The sequence below is a fragment of the Rattus norvegicus genome, chromosome 1, assembly GCF_036323735.1.
Source record: "Rattus norvegicus strain BN/NHsdMcwi chromosome 1, GRCr8, whole genome shotgun sequence".
NCBI lineage: Eukaryota > Metazoa > Chordata > Mammalia > Rodentia > Muridae > Rattus > Rattus norvegicus.
In genome coordinates, this window is record NC_086019.1 from 74,512,888 (window position 1) to 74,529,370 (window position 16,483).

The following is a 16,483-nucleotide window of genomic DNA, read 5'->3' on the forward strand; positions in this document are numbered from 1 at the left end:
TGTCTCAAAACAACAAAAAAGGACCCCACAAAAGAAAAGATTGTAGGATTATTAGTTTTCACATTTCTATTGGAGGGCAACAGGGAAGGGACGGATTCCATCAACAGAAGCATTCACAGGTTCTTGAGCCATTCCAAGCTTGGACCCAGAGGTTCCTGTGGGTGGCTGGGCACATCAGGCATGTTCCCATTATCTCTCACAGGCACTGCAAAACAGAAGGATGAGCCACTGAGACCCGCAGATCTCCAGGGTGCTGTAGGAAACAGCTGGTTTGTCTATGTGCCAGGTGGGAAAGGAAAGTGAGGGCCAGAGATTCAGATGAGGCAAAGACACAGGAAAATGAGGGAGATATCTCCAACAGGGGAGAGGAACCTGGAGAAGAACAGAAATCTGGAGAGAGAAACTCAAAACGTGTTATGGTAAGTTAAAAGTGCGGACAAAGAACATGTCAATGCATCAAGGACTCTTTCTACACAGATATGTCTTCCCCCTCCCCACCCCCCAATATAGGTCCCTGCTCACCTGGGTAGTTGTAGGGTGTGGCCTTGTTGATCATGCTAGCATACTGGGTGTAGGGGCTAATCATGGGCATAATTATAGCTGTGGAGAAAGACAAACATGAGACCCGGGGATGAAGTAGCTCTCCAGAGATGGGGAAAGGATAGTAACAGCCCTGGCAAAGGGAGCAGGAAAAGACCAGCACAACCAGAAGGGCCCTCTGATGGGTCCTCAGCACTCCACAATCCCCCCTTAACATAGGTCAATGTAAATCCTAAGAGTGAGGAGTAGCATAGAGGCTGGAGACAAGCACTCAGGAACACATGAGGCCCAAAGGCTGGTCACAGATGGGCAGCTTTTATCATGTGGCTACAGCCAAGAGTCTCCTGGAATGAAAGAGGGTGTATAAAAGGAATGTTACAAGCTAGTGTTGCTGATAGTAGTTAATAGCCACATGTTAATTTCACATCTTCAACTACACATGTTAAGGGGCTAGAGAGGAGGCCAGAGATGGCTCAGTGGTTAAGAGCACTGACTGCTCTTCTAGAGGTTCTGAGTTCAATTCCCAGCAACCACATGGTGGCTCACAACCGTCTGTAATGGGCTACAAGATCTATAATAAATCTTTTTAAAGGGGGGTGGGGTGGCTCAGTAGTTAAGAACACTTGCTACTTTGCAGAGTTTGCCTCCTAGCACCTAGGTTGGATGGCTCACAGCTTCCTGTAACTACAGCATCCAACAAACTTACCTTCTTTTGTGAGCACTCCCACATATGTGGCATACAGAAACACACATACATAAATTTATTTGAAAAAGCTGAGGGGGCGGGGTGAAGGCTCTTCAGGCACTTCCTAATCTTCCAGACTTGAATTTAATTCCTAGCAGCCATGTCAGGTAGCTCATAAATGCCTATATCTCCCATTCCAAAGGAAAAAGAGCCTATGACCTCTTCTTGCCTTCATAGGCTCGGCATACACACAGGCACTTTTAAGAAAAGATATGCAGGAGTGGAGGCTCAGACCTGTAATATCAGCACATGAGAGCCCAAAGCAGACTGCTGTGGGTTAGAGACCCACTTGAACTAAGTAAATTGTATTCCCTATAAAAAAGAAAACCGAAAAGGTACAAATAAAGTCAGTTCAAGGAAGTATTTAACCTTAGAGTTGTGAGGGCTCAGCAGTTAAAATTACCTGCTACCAAGACTGTTCAGTCACTAGAACTCAGAAGGGAAGGTGCGCACTGATTCCAGTAAGTTGTCCTCTGAGTCCCAAAACCAACTGGTAACGCACGCGCACACATACACATACACACACACAAAATCTAGAACAATGTAACTTTAACTTTAAGAAATGAACCGAGTGCAATTTAAATCATCATTTCAACATATACAACATATGATCAATCAAAACCACATACATTAGAGCATTCTAGGTCTTTGAAAGGGTGGTAGATAGCTAGTGGTGGGTTTTAGAACGTCAGCAATGCTGACAACTTTGGGACTGTGATGACTGCTAAATACAAGGCGTCACTCCAGACTTTCGGAATTAAAATTTGATTAACAGGGCACCCCCACTCCCTATCTCCCAGGGATTCAATCCACCAGAACTGTGAATAGCCCTACCACGTTGCAAGTTCTACACCAGGGAGGCTTACTGAGAGATTTGTATTAAGTCAGACTTCACCGAGGAGTTCTGCACTACAGGATCAAAGTACAAGCTGGGTTAAATGTGCACTTCTTGTGTAGGTGTATGTGGTGAGGGAAGAGCGACAGTCATGTCAGGATATGGCTGGCAAGGGGATGCGAGAGAATATTGATGACTTCAGGGTGGAGGATACACGTTCGCTCCGGGGAGTACTCACCGAGGCCCCAGACAGTGAAGGACACCACCAGCACCGGCTCCTTTGCCCAGGCATTCTTAAGGAAGGCGGAGATTCCTAGAGGTGAGAAAAAAGTCGCCCTTGGGGACTGCTGCGGTGACCTCTAACACTCTCGTATCACCCCTGCTCTGCACCCTATTGGCTGCTGCGCCCCTCTTCTGGGACGGATCCTACCGCTCCCCAAGGCTCTACTGAGCCTCAGCCACGGGTCAAGCCACGGTTTCCTGGAATTACTTGGTCCCCGCGCGCCCAGAACGCGTACTTACTAGCAGCCATCTTGGTCTTGGACAAGAGCAGGGAGCTCTCTGGGAGTTGTGGTTCTTTTCCTTGCATGAGGCCCCGCCCCTTGGGCAAGGACGTGAAGCCTTTCGGGAGTTGTAGTTCTAGAGTGAGGCTTAGGAGGCCAGAAAGAATTAAACCACCTTGCACACCTCCTGGTCTCACCTTTCTCTTATAGCTTATACCTTAGAAGATGCGTCAGAGAAGTAACTTCAAGATCTTCTGCAAGAAAGTCCTCATTACATTGAGGTCGCGTCTAGACATGAACTCATTCCAGAAATTCTAAATTGATCCCAAATAGATTAAGAACAGTCTGTGCTTTATGTTACTAGCATGCGGCTCATGGTTTTTTCCACCCTCTGCCCCTCAGTGTTGCAGATTGAAACCAGGATAGGCTACCCATCTATGACTGAGGCACTCCTCGGTCCACTTGCTGGTAGATTCCATGACCCAGGCTCCGGCTGGTGGATTCTAGGCATATTTTGTATTGTTGAGCCACATTTGTCAACCCTTTCATTGCTTTTTATTTTGAGATAGGGTCTCATTAAGTATCTCAGATTGGCCCTGCAATCTTTAAACTTGGCATCCTCCTGCTTTACAAGCCTGAGACCCCAAAACCATGCACATCACTTTAAAAAATTAACGTATCTGAACTGGACAATGAGAGCAGTACTGGGGTCTGAGCCTTCTCTCACCAGCACAGTACATATTGTACACCAAAGATTTTTGTTTCCCTTTCTGCCTTTTTGTTTTGTTTTGTTTTGTTTTTATTAACTTGAGTATTTCTTATTTACATTTCGAGTGTTATTCCCTTTCCCGGTTTACTGGCCAACATTCCCCTAAGCCCTCCCCCTCCCCTTCTTTATGGGTGTTCCCCTAATTGCCGCCCTCCCCCCAACAATCACGTTCACTGGGGGTTCAGTCTTAGCAGGACCCAAGACTTCCCCTTACACTGGTGATCTTACTAGGATATTCAATGCTACCTATGAGGTCAGAGTCCAGGGTCAGTCCATGTATAGTCTTCAGGTAGTGGCTTAGTCCCTGGAAGCTCTGGTTGCTTGGCATTGTTGTTCATATGGGGTCTCGAGCCCCTTCAAGCTCTTCCAGTTCTTTCTCTGATTCCTTCAACTGGGGTCCTGTTCTCAGTTCAGTGGTTTGCTGCTGGCATTCGCCTATGTATTTGCTGAATTCTGGCTGTGTCTCTCAGGAGAGATCTACATCCGGCTCCTGTCTGCCTGCACTTCTTTGCTTCATCCATCTTGTCTAATTGGATGGCTGTATATGTATGGGCCACATGTGGGGCAGGCTCTGAATGGGTGTTCCTACTGTCTCTGTTTTAATCTTTGCCTCTCTATTCCTTGCCAAGGGTATTCTTGTTCCCCTTTTAAAGAAGGAGTGAAGCATTCACATTTTGATCATTCGTCTTGAGTTTCATGTGTTCTAGGCATCTAGGGTAATTCAGGCATTTGGGCTAATAGCCACTTATCAATGAGTGCATACCATATGTGTTTTTCTGTGATTGGGTTACCTCACTCAGCATGATATTTTTCCAGTTCCAACCATTTGCCTATGAATTTCATAAAGGCATTGGTTTTGATAGCTGAGTAATATTCCATTGTGTAGATGTACCACATTTTCTGTATCCATTCCTCTGTTGAAGGGCATCTGGATTCTTTCCAGCTTCTGGCTATTATAAATAAGGCTGCTATGAACATAGTGGAGCACGTGTCTTTTTTTATATGTTGGGGCATCTTTTGGGTATATACCCAGGAGAGGTATAGCTGGATCCTCAGGCAGTTCAATGTCCAATTTTCTGAGGAACCTCCAGACTGATTTCCAGAATGGTTGTACCAGTCTGCAATCCCACCAAAAATGGAGGAGTGTTCCTCTTTCTCCACATCCTCGCCAGCATTTGCTGTAACCTGAGTTTTTGATCTTAGCCATTCTCACTGGTGTGAGGTGAAATCTCAGGGTTGTTTTGATTTGCATTTCCCTTATGACTAAAGATGTTGAACATTTCTTTAGGTGTTTCTCAGCCATTCAGCATTCCTCAGCTGTGAATTCTTTGTTTAGCTCTGAAGCCCATTTTTTAATAGGTTTATTTGTCTCCCTGCGGTCTAACTTCTTGAGTTCTTTGTATATTTTGGATATAAGGCCTCTATCTGTTGTAGGATTGGTAAAGATCTTTTCCCAATCTGTTGGTTGCCATTTTGTCCTAACCACAGTGTCCTTTGCCTTACAGAAGCTTTGCAGTTTTATGAGATCCCATTTGTCAATTCTTGATCTTAGAGCATAAGCCATTGGTATTTTTTTCAGGAATTTTTTTCCAGTGCCCATGTGTTCGAGATGCTGCCCTAGTTTTTCTTCTATTAGTTTGAGTGTATCTGGTTTGATGTGGAGGTCCTTGATCCACTTGGACTTAAGCTTTGTACAGGGTGATAAGCATGGATCCATCTGCATTCTTCTACATGTTGACCTCCAGTTGAACCAGCACCATTTCCTGAAAATGCTATCTTTTTTCCATTTGATGGTTTTGGCTCCTTTGTCAAAAATCAAGTGCCCATAGGTGTGTGGGTTCATTTCTTGGTCTTCAATTCTGTTCCATTGGTCTATCTGTCTGTCTCTGTACCAATACCATGCAGTTTTTATCACTATTCCTCTGTAATACTGCTTGAGTTCAGGGATAGTGATTCCCCCTGAAGTCCTTTTATTGTTGAGGATAGTTTTAGCTATCCTGGGTTTTTTTGTTATTCCAGATGAATTTGCAAATTGTTCTAACTCTTTGAAGAAATGGATTGGTATTTTGATGGGGATTGCATTGAATCTGTAGATTGCTTTTGGTAAAATGGCCATTTTTACTATATTAATCCTGCCAATCCATGAGCATGGGAGATCTTTCCATCTTCTGAGGTCTTCTTCAATTTCTTTCTTCAGAGTCTTGAAGTTCTTATTGTACAGATCTTTTACTTGCTTGGTTAAACTCACACTGAGGTACTTTATATTATTTGGGTCTATTATGAAGGGTGTCGTTTCCCTAATTTCTTTCTCGGCTTATTTCTCTTTTGTGTAGAGGAAGGCTACTGATTTATTTGAGTTAATTTTATACCCAGACATTTTGCTGAAGTTGTTTATCAGCTTTAGTAGTTCTCTGGTGGAACTTTTGGGATCACTTAAATATACTATCATGTCATCTGCAAATAGTGATATTTTGACTTCTTCTTTTCCAATCTGTATCCCCTTGATCTCCTTTTGTTGTCTGATTGCTCTGGCTAGAACTTCAAGAACTATATGGAATAAGTAGGGAGAGAGTGGGCAGCCTTGTCTAGTCCCTGATTTTAGTGGGATTGCTTCAAGTTTCTCTCCATTTAGTTTAATGTTAGCAACTGGTTTGCTGTATATGGCTTTTACTATGTTTAGGTATGGGTCTTGAATTCCTATTCTTTCCAGGACTTTTATCATGAAGGGGTGTTGAATTTTGTCAAATGCTTCCTCAGCATCTAATGAAATGATCATGTGGTTTTGTTCTTTCAGTTTGTTTATATAATGGATCACGTTGATGGTTTTCCGTATATTAAACCATCCCTGCATGCCTGGGATGAAGCCTACTTGATCATGGTGGATGATTGTTTTGATGTGCTCTTGAATTCGGTTTGCCAGAATTTTATTGAGTATTTTGCGTCGATATTCATAAGGCAAATAGGTCTGAAGTTCTCATTCTTTGTTGGGTCTTTGTGTGGTATAAGAGTAATTGTGGCTTCATAGAAGGAATTCGGTAGTGCTCCATCTGTTTCAATTTTGTGGAATAGTTTGGATAGTATTGGTATGAGGTCTTCTATGAAGGTCTGATAGAATTCTGCACTAAACCCGTCTAGACCTGGGCTCTTTTTGGTTGGGAGACCTTTAATGACTGCTTCTATTTCCTTAGGAGTTATGGGGTTGTTTAACTGGTTTATCTGTTCCTGATTTAACTTCAGTACCTGGTATCTGTCTAGGAAATTGTCCATTTCCTGCAGATTGTCAAGTTTTGTTGAATATAGGCTTTTATAGTAAGATCTGATGATTTTTTGAATTTTCTCTGATTCTGTAGTTATGTCTCCCTTTTCATTTCTGATTTTGTTAATTTGTACACACTCTCTGTGTCCTGTCGTTAGTCTGGCTAAGGGTTTATCTATCTTGTTGATTTTCTCAAAGAACCAACTTTTGGTTCTGTTGATTCTTTCTATGGTTCTTTTTGTTTCTACTTGGTTGATTTCAGCTCTGAGTTTGATTATTTCCTGCCTTCTACTCCTCCTGGGTGTATTTGCTTCTTTTTGTTCTAGAGCTTTTAGGTGTGCTGTCAAGCTGGTACATATGCTCTTTCCTGTTTCTTTCTGCAGGCACTCAGAGCTATGAGTTTTCCTCTTAGCACAGCTTTCATTGTGTCCGATAAGTTTGGGTATGTTGTACCTTCATTTTCATTAAATTCTAAGAAGTGTTTAATTTCTTTCTTTATTTCTTCCTTGACCAAGTTATCGTTGAGTAGAGCATTGTTCAACTTCCACGTATATGTGAGCGTTCTTCCCTTATTGTTATTGAAGACCAGCTTTAGGCCGTGGTGGTCTGATAGCACGCATGGGATTATTTCTATCTTTCTGTACCTGTTGAGGCCCGTTTTTTGACCAATTATTATGGTCAATTTTGGAGAAAGTACCATGAGGAGCTGAGAAGAATGTATATGCTTTTGCTTTAGGATAGAATGTTCTATAAATATCTGTTAAGTCCATTTGGTTCATGACTTCTCTTAGTCTGTCTATGTCTCTGTTTAATTTCTGTTTCCATGATCTGTCCATTGATGAGGGTGGGGTGTTGAAATCTCCTACTATTATTGTGTGAGGTGCAATGTGTGTTTTGAGCTTTAGTAAGGTTTCTTTTACGTATGTAGGTGCCCTTGTATTTGGGGCATAGATATTTAGGATTGAGAGTTCATCTTGGTGGATTTTTCCTTTGATGAATATGAAGTGTCCTTCCTTATCTTTTTTGATGACTTTTAGTTGAAAATTGATTTTATGTGATATTAGAATGGCTACTCCAGCTTGCTTCTTCTGACCATTTGCTTGGAAAGTTGTTTTCCAGCCTTTCACTCTGAAGTAGTGTCTGTCTTTGTCTCTGAGGTGTGTTTCCTGTAGGCAGCAGAATGCAGGGTCCTCGTTGCGTATCCAGTTTGTTAATCTATGTCTTTTTATTGGGGAGTTGAGACCATTGATGTTGAGAGATATTAAGGAATAGTGATTATTGCTTCCTGTTATATTCATATTTGGATGTGAGGTTATGTTTGTGTGCTTTTCTTCTCTTTGTTTTGTTGCCAAGACGATTAGTTTCTTGCTTCTTCTAGGGTGTAGCTTGCCTCCTTATGTTGGGCTTTACCATTTATTATCCTTTGTAGTGATGGATTTGTAGAAAGATATTGTGTAAATTTGGTTTTGTCATGGAATGTCTTGGTTTCTCCATCTATGTTAATTGAGAGCTTTGTAGGATACAGTAACCTGGGCTGGCATTTGTGTTCTCTTAGGGTCTGTATGACATCTGTCCAGGATCTTCTGGCTTTCATAGTCTCTGGTGAAAAGTCTGGTGTGATTCTGATAGGTCTGCCTTGACCTTTTGCTTACTTTTCCCTTACTGCTTTTGACCTTTTGCTTACTTTTCCCTTTACTTGACCTTTTGCTTACTTTTCCCTTACCGCTTTTAATATTCTTTCTTTATTTTGTGCATTTGGTGTTTTGACTATTATGTGACGGGAGGAATTTCTCTTAGGTTTGATCTTCTCATTGAGTCCTGGATTTCCTGTATGTTTTGGACCAGTAGCTTTTTCTGCTTTACATTATCTTTGACAGTTGAGTTGATGATTTCTATGGAATCTTCTACTCCTGAGATTTCTCTCTTCTATCTCTTGTATTCTGTTGGTGAATCTTGTATCTATGGCTCCTTGTCTCTTCTTTTGGTTTTCTATATCCAGGGTTGTTTCCATGTGTTCTTTCTTGATTTCTTCTATTTCCATTTTTAGTTCCTTCAACTGTTTGAGTTTTCCTGGAATTCTTTCAGGGACTTTTGTGATTCCTCTCTGTAGGCTTCTACTTGTTTATTTATGTTTTCCTGTGTTTCTCTAAGGGAGTTCTTCATGTCTTTCTTGAAGTCATCCAGCATCATGATCAAATATGATTTTAAATCTAGATCTTGCCTTTCTGGTGTGTTTGGATATTCCATGTTTGCTTTGGTGGGAGAATTGGGCTCTGATGATGCCATGTAGTCTTGGTTTCTGTTGCTTGCGTTCTTGCCCTTGCCTCTCACCATCAGATTATCTCTAGTGTTACTTTGTTCTGCTATTTCTGACAGTGGCTAGACTGTCCTATAAGCCTGTGTGTCAGGAGTGCTGTAGTCCTGTTTTCCTGTTTTCTTTCAGTCAGTTATGGGAACAGAGTGTTCTGCTTTCGGGCGTGTAGTTTTTCCTATCTACAGGTCTTCAGGTGTTCCTGTGGGCCTGTGTCTTGAGTTCACCAGGCAGGTCGCTTGGAGCAGGAAGGTTTGTCTTACCTGTGGTCCCGAGGCTCAAGTTTGCTTGTGGGGTGTTGCTTATGAGCTCTCTGCAGCCTCAGCAACCAGGAAGATTTGCTCCGCCCTTTCCGGGAGCTTCCGTGCACCAGGGTTCCAGATGGCGTTTGGTGTTTTCCTCTAGAATCAGTAATGTGGGCAGAGTGTAGTCTCTTCTGGTTTCCCAGGCGTGTCTGCCTTTCTGAAGGTTTAGCTCTCCCTCCCACGGAATTTGGATGCAGAGAACTGTTTATCTGGTCGGTCCCTTCAGGTTCCAGCGGTGTCTCAGACGCAGGGGACCTGCTGCTCCTGTGCCCTTATCTCCAGGAACCCAGAGGCCGTATACAGTTTCCTCTTGGGCCAGGGATGTGGGCAGGGGTGGTGATCTCTTCTGCTCTGCAGTCTCAGGAGTGCCCACCTGTCCGGGCGGTGAGCTCTCTCTCCCATGGGGTTTGGGAGCAGTGAGTCTTTGTTTTGTTTTTTGTTGTTGTTTCTTCTCTTCCATTTCCCTCCCTCCCTTCTGCTCCTTTTCTTTCTCTCCTCAGTGCTGAGGCGAGAACACACTGGGCAAGCAGTCTCCCACTTAGCTGCAACATCCACAGCCCCCCTCACCTACTTTAAATCGAATTAAGAGAACACCAGAGGCTATGACTGTTCTGTCTTGCAACTTTTTCCAAGACAATGAGGCTATGACACAGTTACCCAGGAGCCTCCATCTGACTCCTCTGTTCCCTAAACAAGACTCTCACACGGCTTTCTGGTGTTGCTTCATTTCCTCAGAGGGTAAAAGGCAGGGCCAGCCTTTCCCCAGCTCCACTGAGAGTGCCCGCCATGGTCCTGTTGCTGATACTCCAGCTGTCTACTCTCTGTGAGCTGTCCCTCCCCTGTGTGGGGGTCCTAGGCTAGGCCGAGGGCTATATCTGATCCTCTGGAATTCAACATACAATTTAGAAAAAGGAATCAGGACTTGTACCCAGATACTTGAGTCTTAAATGGGGGAAGACAGATTTCTGGGTCTGGGGTGAGCATAGCTTTCTCTGAATCTCCAGGCAGAGGAGAATAAGGGATATCTAGGGGTCAAAGAATGTACTCAGTTCTCATGGCAAATGGGCAGGACTAATGTGCTAGAGGGAGGAGGGCATCTAGACATCCTAACTCCAAGGCAGCGAAACCCCAAGGAGCAGAGTACTGTTCTTAGGAAAGGTGGCAAACAGAGGCCTGTCCTCTTGGGTCAGACAGCTGGCTTCTTAAGTATGGGGAATGAAAGGCTGGAGTTTTTGTTTTTTTTGTTTTTTGTTTTTTTGGTTCTTTTTTTCGGAGCCGGGGACCGAACCCAGGGCCTTGCGCTTCCTAGGTAAGCGCTCTACCACTGAGCTAAATCTCCAGCCCTAAAAGGCTGGAGTTTTGTTTGATCTTAAAGAAGGCAGGCAGAATTCTTGTTTTTCAGAGGAAAAAGGAAACAATGTAGTCATGGTCTAGGGCTCCCAAGGAGGAGAGACTGGTAGTCATACAGGGCTTTGTAAAAACTGGCTCCTCACCTTCTGCAGGGCCTGTGTGTCATGCTGACTTCACATCACCAGGTGAGTGGAATACTCCGAATGCTCTCCCTTATGCTGCTCACACCTTGCCTCCAACAACTCATTTTATTTTGATGCCTAGGTTCACCCCAGATTTTCTCATTTCCCTTTCTTCCTTTCCTTCTCTGTCCTTCAACCCCTTCCTCCCCTACATACCCCGCTTCTTTTCCTTCTCCCTTTTTCTCCTGTCTCTTTCCTTTACCCCCTTTCAGATCCTTCTTTTTCTTCCTCCTCCATTCCCTCCTCCCTGCTCCCTGCCTGTTCCTCTCTTCTCTCTTCCCGTTGTCCTTCATCTCTTTAGTAGCCATTATAGTGAGTAGGAAAGACCATGAACGTGGACGTTAAGGAGACCTATTACATGTAATCATTATTACAAGTCCTTGAACACGCCAAGGGTCTCAAATTTCCTTAAGAAAATTGGCTCCAGTGAGGATTTAATATAATTATACAGGTAAACTATAGACTTAGATCCTGGCATATTTCAGGGCTCCAAACATAAGAGTTCCTCAGTGCCAGTTATACCAGCTTCTCTTACTGGAGCCCGCTTCCCACAAAAGGAAGGTTCCCCCACCCCAAGACGGTTTCTTCTCGGGTTTTCCAATAGAGGAGATATTTCTTTTCTCTCCAACTTTCTCCCACTATACTTCCATTTCTAATGAGAAACACTGGGAAGTCATTCCTACCCGAGTCATCAGCTAATTTAATTTTGTTTTATGTATATGAGTGTTTTGCCTGCATGCATGTATGTACACCACATACATGCTCAGTGCTTGCAGAGTTCAGAAAGCAGGAGGACTCTCTGAAACTGGAGTTACAGAGACTGTGAACCACCATGTGGTGCTGAGAATCCTATTCCAATCTTTTGCAAGAGCAACAAGTACTCTTATCTGCCAAACCATTTCTCCAGCACCCTAATTTTAAATCTATTTAAATGATAAAGCCAATAGGTACTCATGGTTATAAAGACTCGATCATTACCAAAAGATACAACATTCTTCCTCTTCCCCTTCCTGTGTTCCTGAATCTTACGAAAAGCTTTCCGAGCATTCACACACATACATACTTCCTCCTTTTCTTACCAGCTCAAAATCAGTGTTTCATGATTCATTCTGTGCTGGGTCTTAAGTGTTAAACTTACATTCTGTCTTACAGATATTTCTCAAGTGTTTAATAGTTATTTTTCCTTTTTAAAATTTATTTACGGGCTGGAGAGATGGTTCAGTGGTTAAGAGCACTAACTGCTCTTCCTGAGGTCCTGAGTTCAATTCCCAGCAACCACATGGTGGCTCACAACCATCTGTAATGGGATCTGATTCCCTCTTCTGATGTGTCTGAACACAGTGACAGTATACTCACATAACATAAATAAATAAATCTTTAAAAAATTGATTTACAAATAAAAATTGCCTATAGGGGTAGGCAGTGATGGTACACCCCTTTAATCCCAGCACTAGGAAGGCAGAGGCAAGAAAATTTCTTTTGAGTTCAAAGCCAGCCTGGTCTACATCATGAGACCATGCCTCAAAAACAAACAAATGAACAAACACAACCCAAAACCATCGCCAACTGCGGGCCTTTAGTTCCAGTGCTAGTGAGTCAGAGACAAATGGATCACGGAGTCCAAGGTCAGCCTAGTCTACAGAGCAAGTTCCAAGACCGTCAGGACTACACAGAGAAACTCTGTCTCAAAACACAAACAAACAGGAATTTGCCTGTTGCGAAGCAGTGGAAGTATCGGGTCATTGACTATATTATGGTTTTGTCGTTTGGCTATGTACTAGGGATGGATCAAACCAATGGCCGTGTACATGGTGCTGGTGCTCTCACTGAACAACACTTCTAGTTCCTCACTGAGACATTCTAGGCAAGTGCTCTACCACTAAGCTCACCCCAGCCCTTCACTGGTTGATTATAGGCAGGCGCAATACCACTGAGACACACCGCAGCCCCTCACTGGGGGCATTCTAGGCAAGTACGCTGCCACCCAGCCACAGCCATGCCTCAGTCCTGACTGGGGGATGATTACAAGTACATCACTACACTGATACTCTATTCCATCACCTCTTTAGGAAAAAAGATTTATTTGTGTTATTTTAAATTATGTGTATATGTTTGTGTCTGCGTAGAAGTATATGTACATAAGTGCAGATGCCTGTAGAAGCCAAAGGTATCAAGATCCCCCTGGAACTGGAATTACAGGTAGTTAGGAGTTGCAATATGGGTGCTAGAAAGCCAAACCGAGGTGCTCTGCAAAAGCAGTAAACACTCTTAAGTATAAAGTCACCTTCAGCCCCCTACCCTATTACCTGTTAAAGACCCACCTTTCAACATTATTATATCAAAGATTAAGTTGGGGAGCTTGTTCAAACCATAGCAGTAATTATTGATATATTGAAAACTTCAACTGCTTCTATCAAGGTGTGGTGCTACAGATCTGTCATCTCAGCACTTGGAAAGCTGAGGCAGAAAGAAGAATTACAAGTTTGAAGCCAGCCTGCACCATTAATGGGCTTGAGGACAAACTGGATTACATAGTGAGGCTTTGTTTTAAAAACAACAAAACAATAACAGTACATTAAGACAGAGTAACCATTCTGGTATGACATTTTGAAACTATGCCTTAAAATTGTGGAGAAGGGTTTGGGAATGTAGCTCAGTTGGTTGAATGGTTGCCCCAGTTCAGCATAGATGGGAGGGAGAGAGAGGTGGTGGTCCTGATGATGGCACAGGATTATAATCCAGCAGGATCAGGTGGCACAGGCTTATAATCAGAATCTAAGGTCATACTTCATTACATAGCAAGTTCAAGGCTGATCAAGGGTACACAAGACCTTGTCTCAAAACAAAAAAGCAAAAGCAAAACTAAACCAAAAAACCAACAACAACAGCAACAAACAGAGATTTGAGTCTATATCTTAGTGGTAGAGTGAATGATTACCCACAATGCATAAGGCCTTGGATTCGATCCTTAGCACAAACAAATAACTATGGGGAAAAGTTTAAAGTTAAGAGTAGTACTCCTGTGATTGTCAGGTAGTTTGGGCCAGCTATGATTATATTCCAGACCCTCCCCTTCTTTAAAGAGGTTCATGGTGTCTGACTTCTGCTTAGGCTCCTGGGGCTTCTGGGTTGGAGGGGCATAAGGACCCAAGCACTCTTCTTTATTAAGTGCCCCTAGCCTCATACCCCAAGCCATGGCTGGGGGCTCATCCTGCTGCAATTGTGACTCCTGGAATCAATGTAACTTTGATTTGCCGTGCACCCCAACCTGCCTGGGGATTTGGACTCTTCAAAACTGGCCTTGCCACCCCTCTGCTCCTCCGGAATGTGTCCATTGGGCTGGCTGAGTTCTTCCTGGAAAAGGTGACTTCGGTCCAGGAGGGCAGTTATCACTGCCGCTACCGCAAGACAGACTGGGGGCCTGGTGTCTGGTCTCAGCCCAGTAATGCTCTGGAACTGCTGGTAACAGGTGAGGTCTGGGAAGAAATGGGAGAAGGGCACAGGAGTGAGATGAAGGCAGAGGGTAGGAGAGGGTAGAAAAGGAATACAACAAGGAGATAGGCGATATGGGGAGTGGGGTAGATTGAGAGATTCTTAAACTTACTGAGGAAGAGGAAGGTGAGTTTAAGGGATGGGAAGAGAAGCAGGAGGAAAGGGAGGATGATTAGAGCCTATCTAAGCCCTTGCCTGTATTCCACAGATCAGCTACCCAGACCATCACTGGTGGCAATTCCTGGGCCTGTGGTGGCCCCAGAAACCACTGTAAGCCTGCGCTGTGCAGGCCGCATACCAGGCATGAGTTTTGCGCTGTACCGCGCGGATGTGGCAACCCCTCTGCAGTACATCGACTCTGTGCAGCCCTGGGCTGACTTCCTTCTGAACAGCGCGAATGCACCTGGCACCTACTATTGCTATTACCACACCCCCTCTAGCCCCTATGTGCTATCAGAGCGCAGCCAGCCACTGGTCATCAGTTCCGAAGGTAAAATCTCTGCCTCTCCTCCTTCAGACCCACGTGATCAGGGAACATGAAGTCCATTTAACTTAGAGACAACTCCATCTGTGTGTCAGAAACACAGAAGGGACTCTGGGATACCGGACCAATACCCGTCTCCCTCTTTTCGGCTCACAGGTTCTGGCTCCTTGGACTATACCCAGGGAAACCTCGTGCGTTTGGGGCTGGCAGGACTGGTCCTCATCTGCTTGGGCATCATAGTTACTTTCGATTGGCACAGCAGGCGCTCTGCCTTTGTTCGTCTCCTGCCCCAGCAAAACTGGGTATAGGCCTGTGCGATGGGAAGAGACTTCCTGGAGACGGACAGAGAAACTGGGACTCTTGGTGACCAGCCCCTCCGGAACACTCTAAGCTTCCAGACTCCACTGGATTAATTATTCTTCACCTCAGTATTAGGCTTGTTGAAGGATTAAAGGAAGTGACCGGCCTGTGGTAAATGATGTTCAGTTAATGTTAGTGACCTTGTCCTCCCTTGAAAACCTCTATTTCCTTCATGTGTCTTATCTCCACCCCCCCCCACTCCACCTCTCGTTTCTTTCTTCATGGCTATGTTGGGATCATAGGTTCATTCTACCACACCCAGCAAAATATATAGTTACGTATTTTAAGGGATGATACGCATGCCTCAGCCTGTGTGCAAAGGTGAAAAGACAACTTCCAGGAATTGATTTTCTCTGTCCATCCTGTGGGTCCCAGGGTTTGAACTCAGACTGTTAGTTAGGCTTATCCACAAGAACTTTACCCACTGAGCCATCTGGCTGGCTCCTGGTAATTTTTTTTTTTTTTTACATGTATGAGTGTTTTGCCTGTATGCATGGTGTCACTTGAAGGCCTCGCTCCCCAAGGAAGCCAGAAAAAGGCATCTGATCCCTTGGAATTAGAGTTACAGATGTGTGTGAGCCACCACCATGTGGGTGCTAGGAGCTCCAACCCAGGTCCTCTGGAAGATTAGCCAGTACTCTTTTTTTTTTTTTCTTTTTCTATTTTTCGGAGCTGGGGACTGAACCCAGGGCCTTGTGCTTGCTAGGCAAGCACTCTACCACTGAGCTAAATCCCCAACCCCTAGCCAGTACTCTTAACTGCTAAACCACCTCTCCAGGGGCCCAAATCTATAGGATTAAAATACCCACTCTCTCTTCTCTTCCAATGTTTTGGGGGTTTTGCTTGTTTGTTTGTTTGGTTTTTAGTGCAAGGTATTAAACTCTCGTCCTTCTAGTTTACCCCTATGCTACAACTCCATCTCCCTGGTAATTTTTAAAATATTAATAATTAATTACAGTCTTATTCTGTAACTTAAGATGACTTGAACTTGAATAAATGTTTCTGCCTCGGGCTCTTGAATATCAGAATTACAGGTATGAGCCACGGTACTCAGCCTGAAATCTTTTTTTTTTTTGAATTGTGTTTACTACACTGGAATTTACATTGAGGTCGTACTTGTTTATTATGCACATAATACTCTTACATTGGATTAGGAAGCACCAGGCTATGTTGGTCCCGTCCTGACCTGACACTGTCTGGATAGTGAGAATCTCCAGAAGTGAAGACGCCTCCGTTACTTAGAAAGAAAGCAAGAACTGTTCATCTGGGGCTGTGGTTTCAGAGGATTCTGTTCATAGTCACTTGGGTCCATGTTTCTCGGCTGCTCATGAAGTAGAACCTGATGGCTGAG

General features: G+C 43.9%; 2 protein-coding genes across 4 annotated transcripts; one reads left to right on the forward strand and one right to left on the reverse strand.

Annotated features, from left to right (window-relative positions):
* Nucleotides 1–40: 40 nt before the first annotated feature.
* On the reverse strand, nucleotides 41–2,671 carry Ndufa3 (NADH:ubiquinone oxidoreductase subunit A3). The gene is made up of 4 exons (NM_001401694.1): nucleotides 2,643–2,671; nucleotides 2,359–2,433; nucleotides 523–600; nucleotides 41–205 (listed from the first exon to the last, which is right to left on the reverse strand). The coding sequence occupies exons 1-4, from the start codon at nucleotides 2,650–2,652 to the stop codon at nucleotides 114–116; spliced, it is 255 nt and encodes an 84-aa protein (NP_001388623.1). The 5' UTR covers nucleotides 2,653–2,671; the 3' UTR covers nucleotides 41–113.
* Nucleotides 2,672–8,738: 6,067 nt separating this feature from the next.
* Oscar (osteoclast associated Ig-like receptor) lies at nucleotides 8,739–16,232 on the forward strand. Of its 3 annotated transcripts, none has more exons than XM_006228020.5 (5): nucleotides 8,761–10,087; nucleotides 10,767–10,799; nucleotides 13,966–14,265; nucleotides 14,497–14,778; nucleotides 14,929–16,160. In XM_006228020.5, exons 1-5 carry the CDS (start codon nucleotides 10,051–10,053, stop codon nucleotides 15,078–15,080), a joined length of 804 nt encoding a protein of 267 aa, XP_006228082.1. In that variant the 5' UTR covers nucleotides 8,761–10,050; the 3' UTR covers nucleotides 15,081–16,160.
* Nucleotides 16,233–16,483: the final 251 nt, after the last annotated feature.

Bases quoted from the DNA above. Each gene is read 5' to 3' on its own strand.
- Ndufa3 (NM_001401694.1), bottom strand. The intron at 601-2,358 runs GTGAGTACTCCC...CTTTCTCCACAG, and splicing joins CTTCACTGTCTGGGGCCTCG to CTATAATTATGCCCATGATT. The intron at 206-522 runs GTGAGCAGGGAC...TCTGTTTTGCAG, and splicing joins CACACCCTACAACTACCCAG to TGCCTGTGAGAGATAATGGG.
- Oscar (XM_006228020.5), top strand. From the start codon at position 10,051: ATGGTCCTGTTGCTGATACTCCAGCTGTCTACTCTCT. The intron at 10,800-13,965 runs GTGAGTGGAATA...TTCTTTATTAAG, and splicing joins TGCTGACTTCACATCACCAG to TGCCCCTAGCCTCATACCCC. The intron at 14,779-14,928 runs GTAAAATCTCTG...TTCGGCTCACAG, and splicing joins ACTGGTCATCAGTTCCGAAG to GTTCTGGCTCCTTGGACTAT.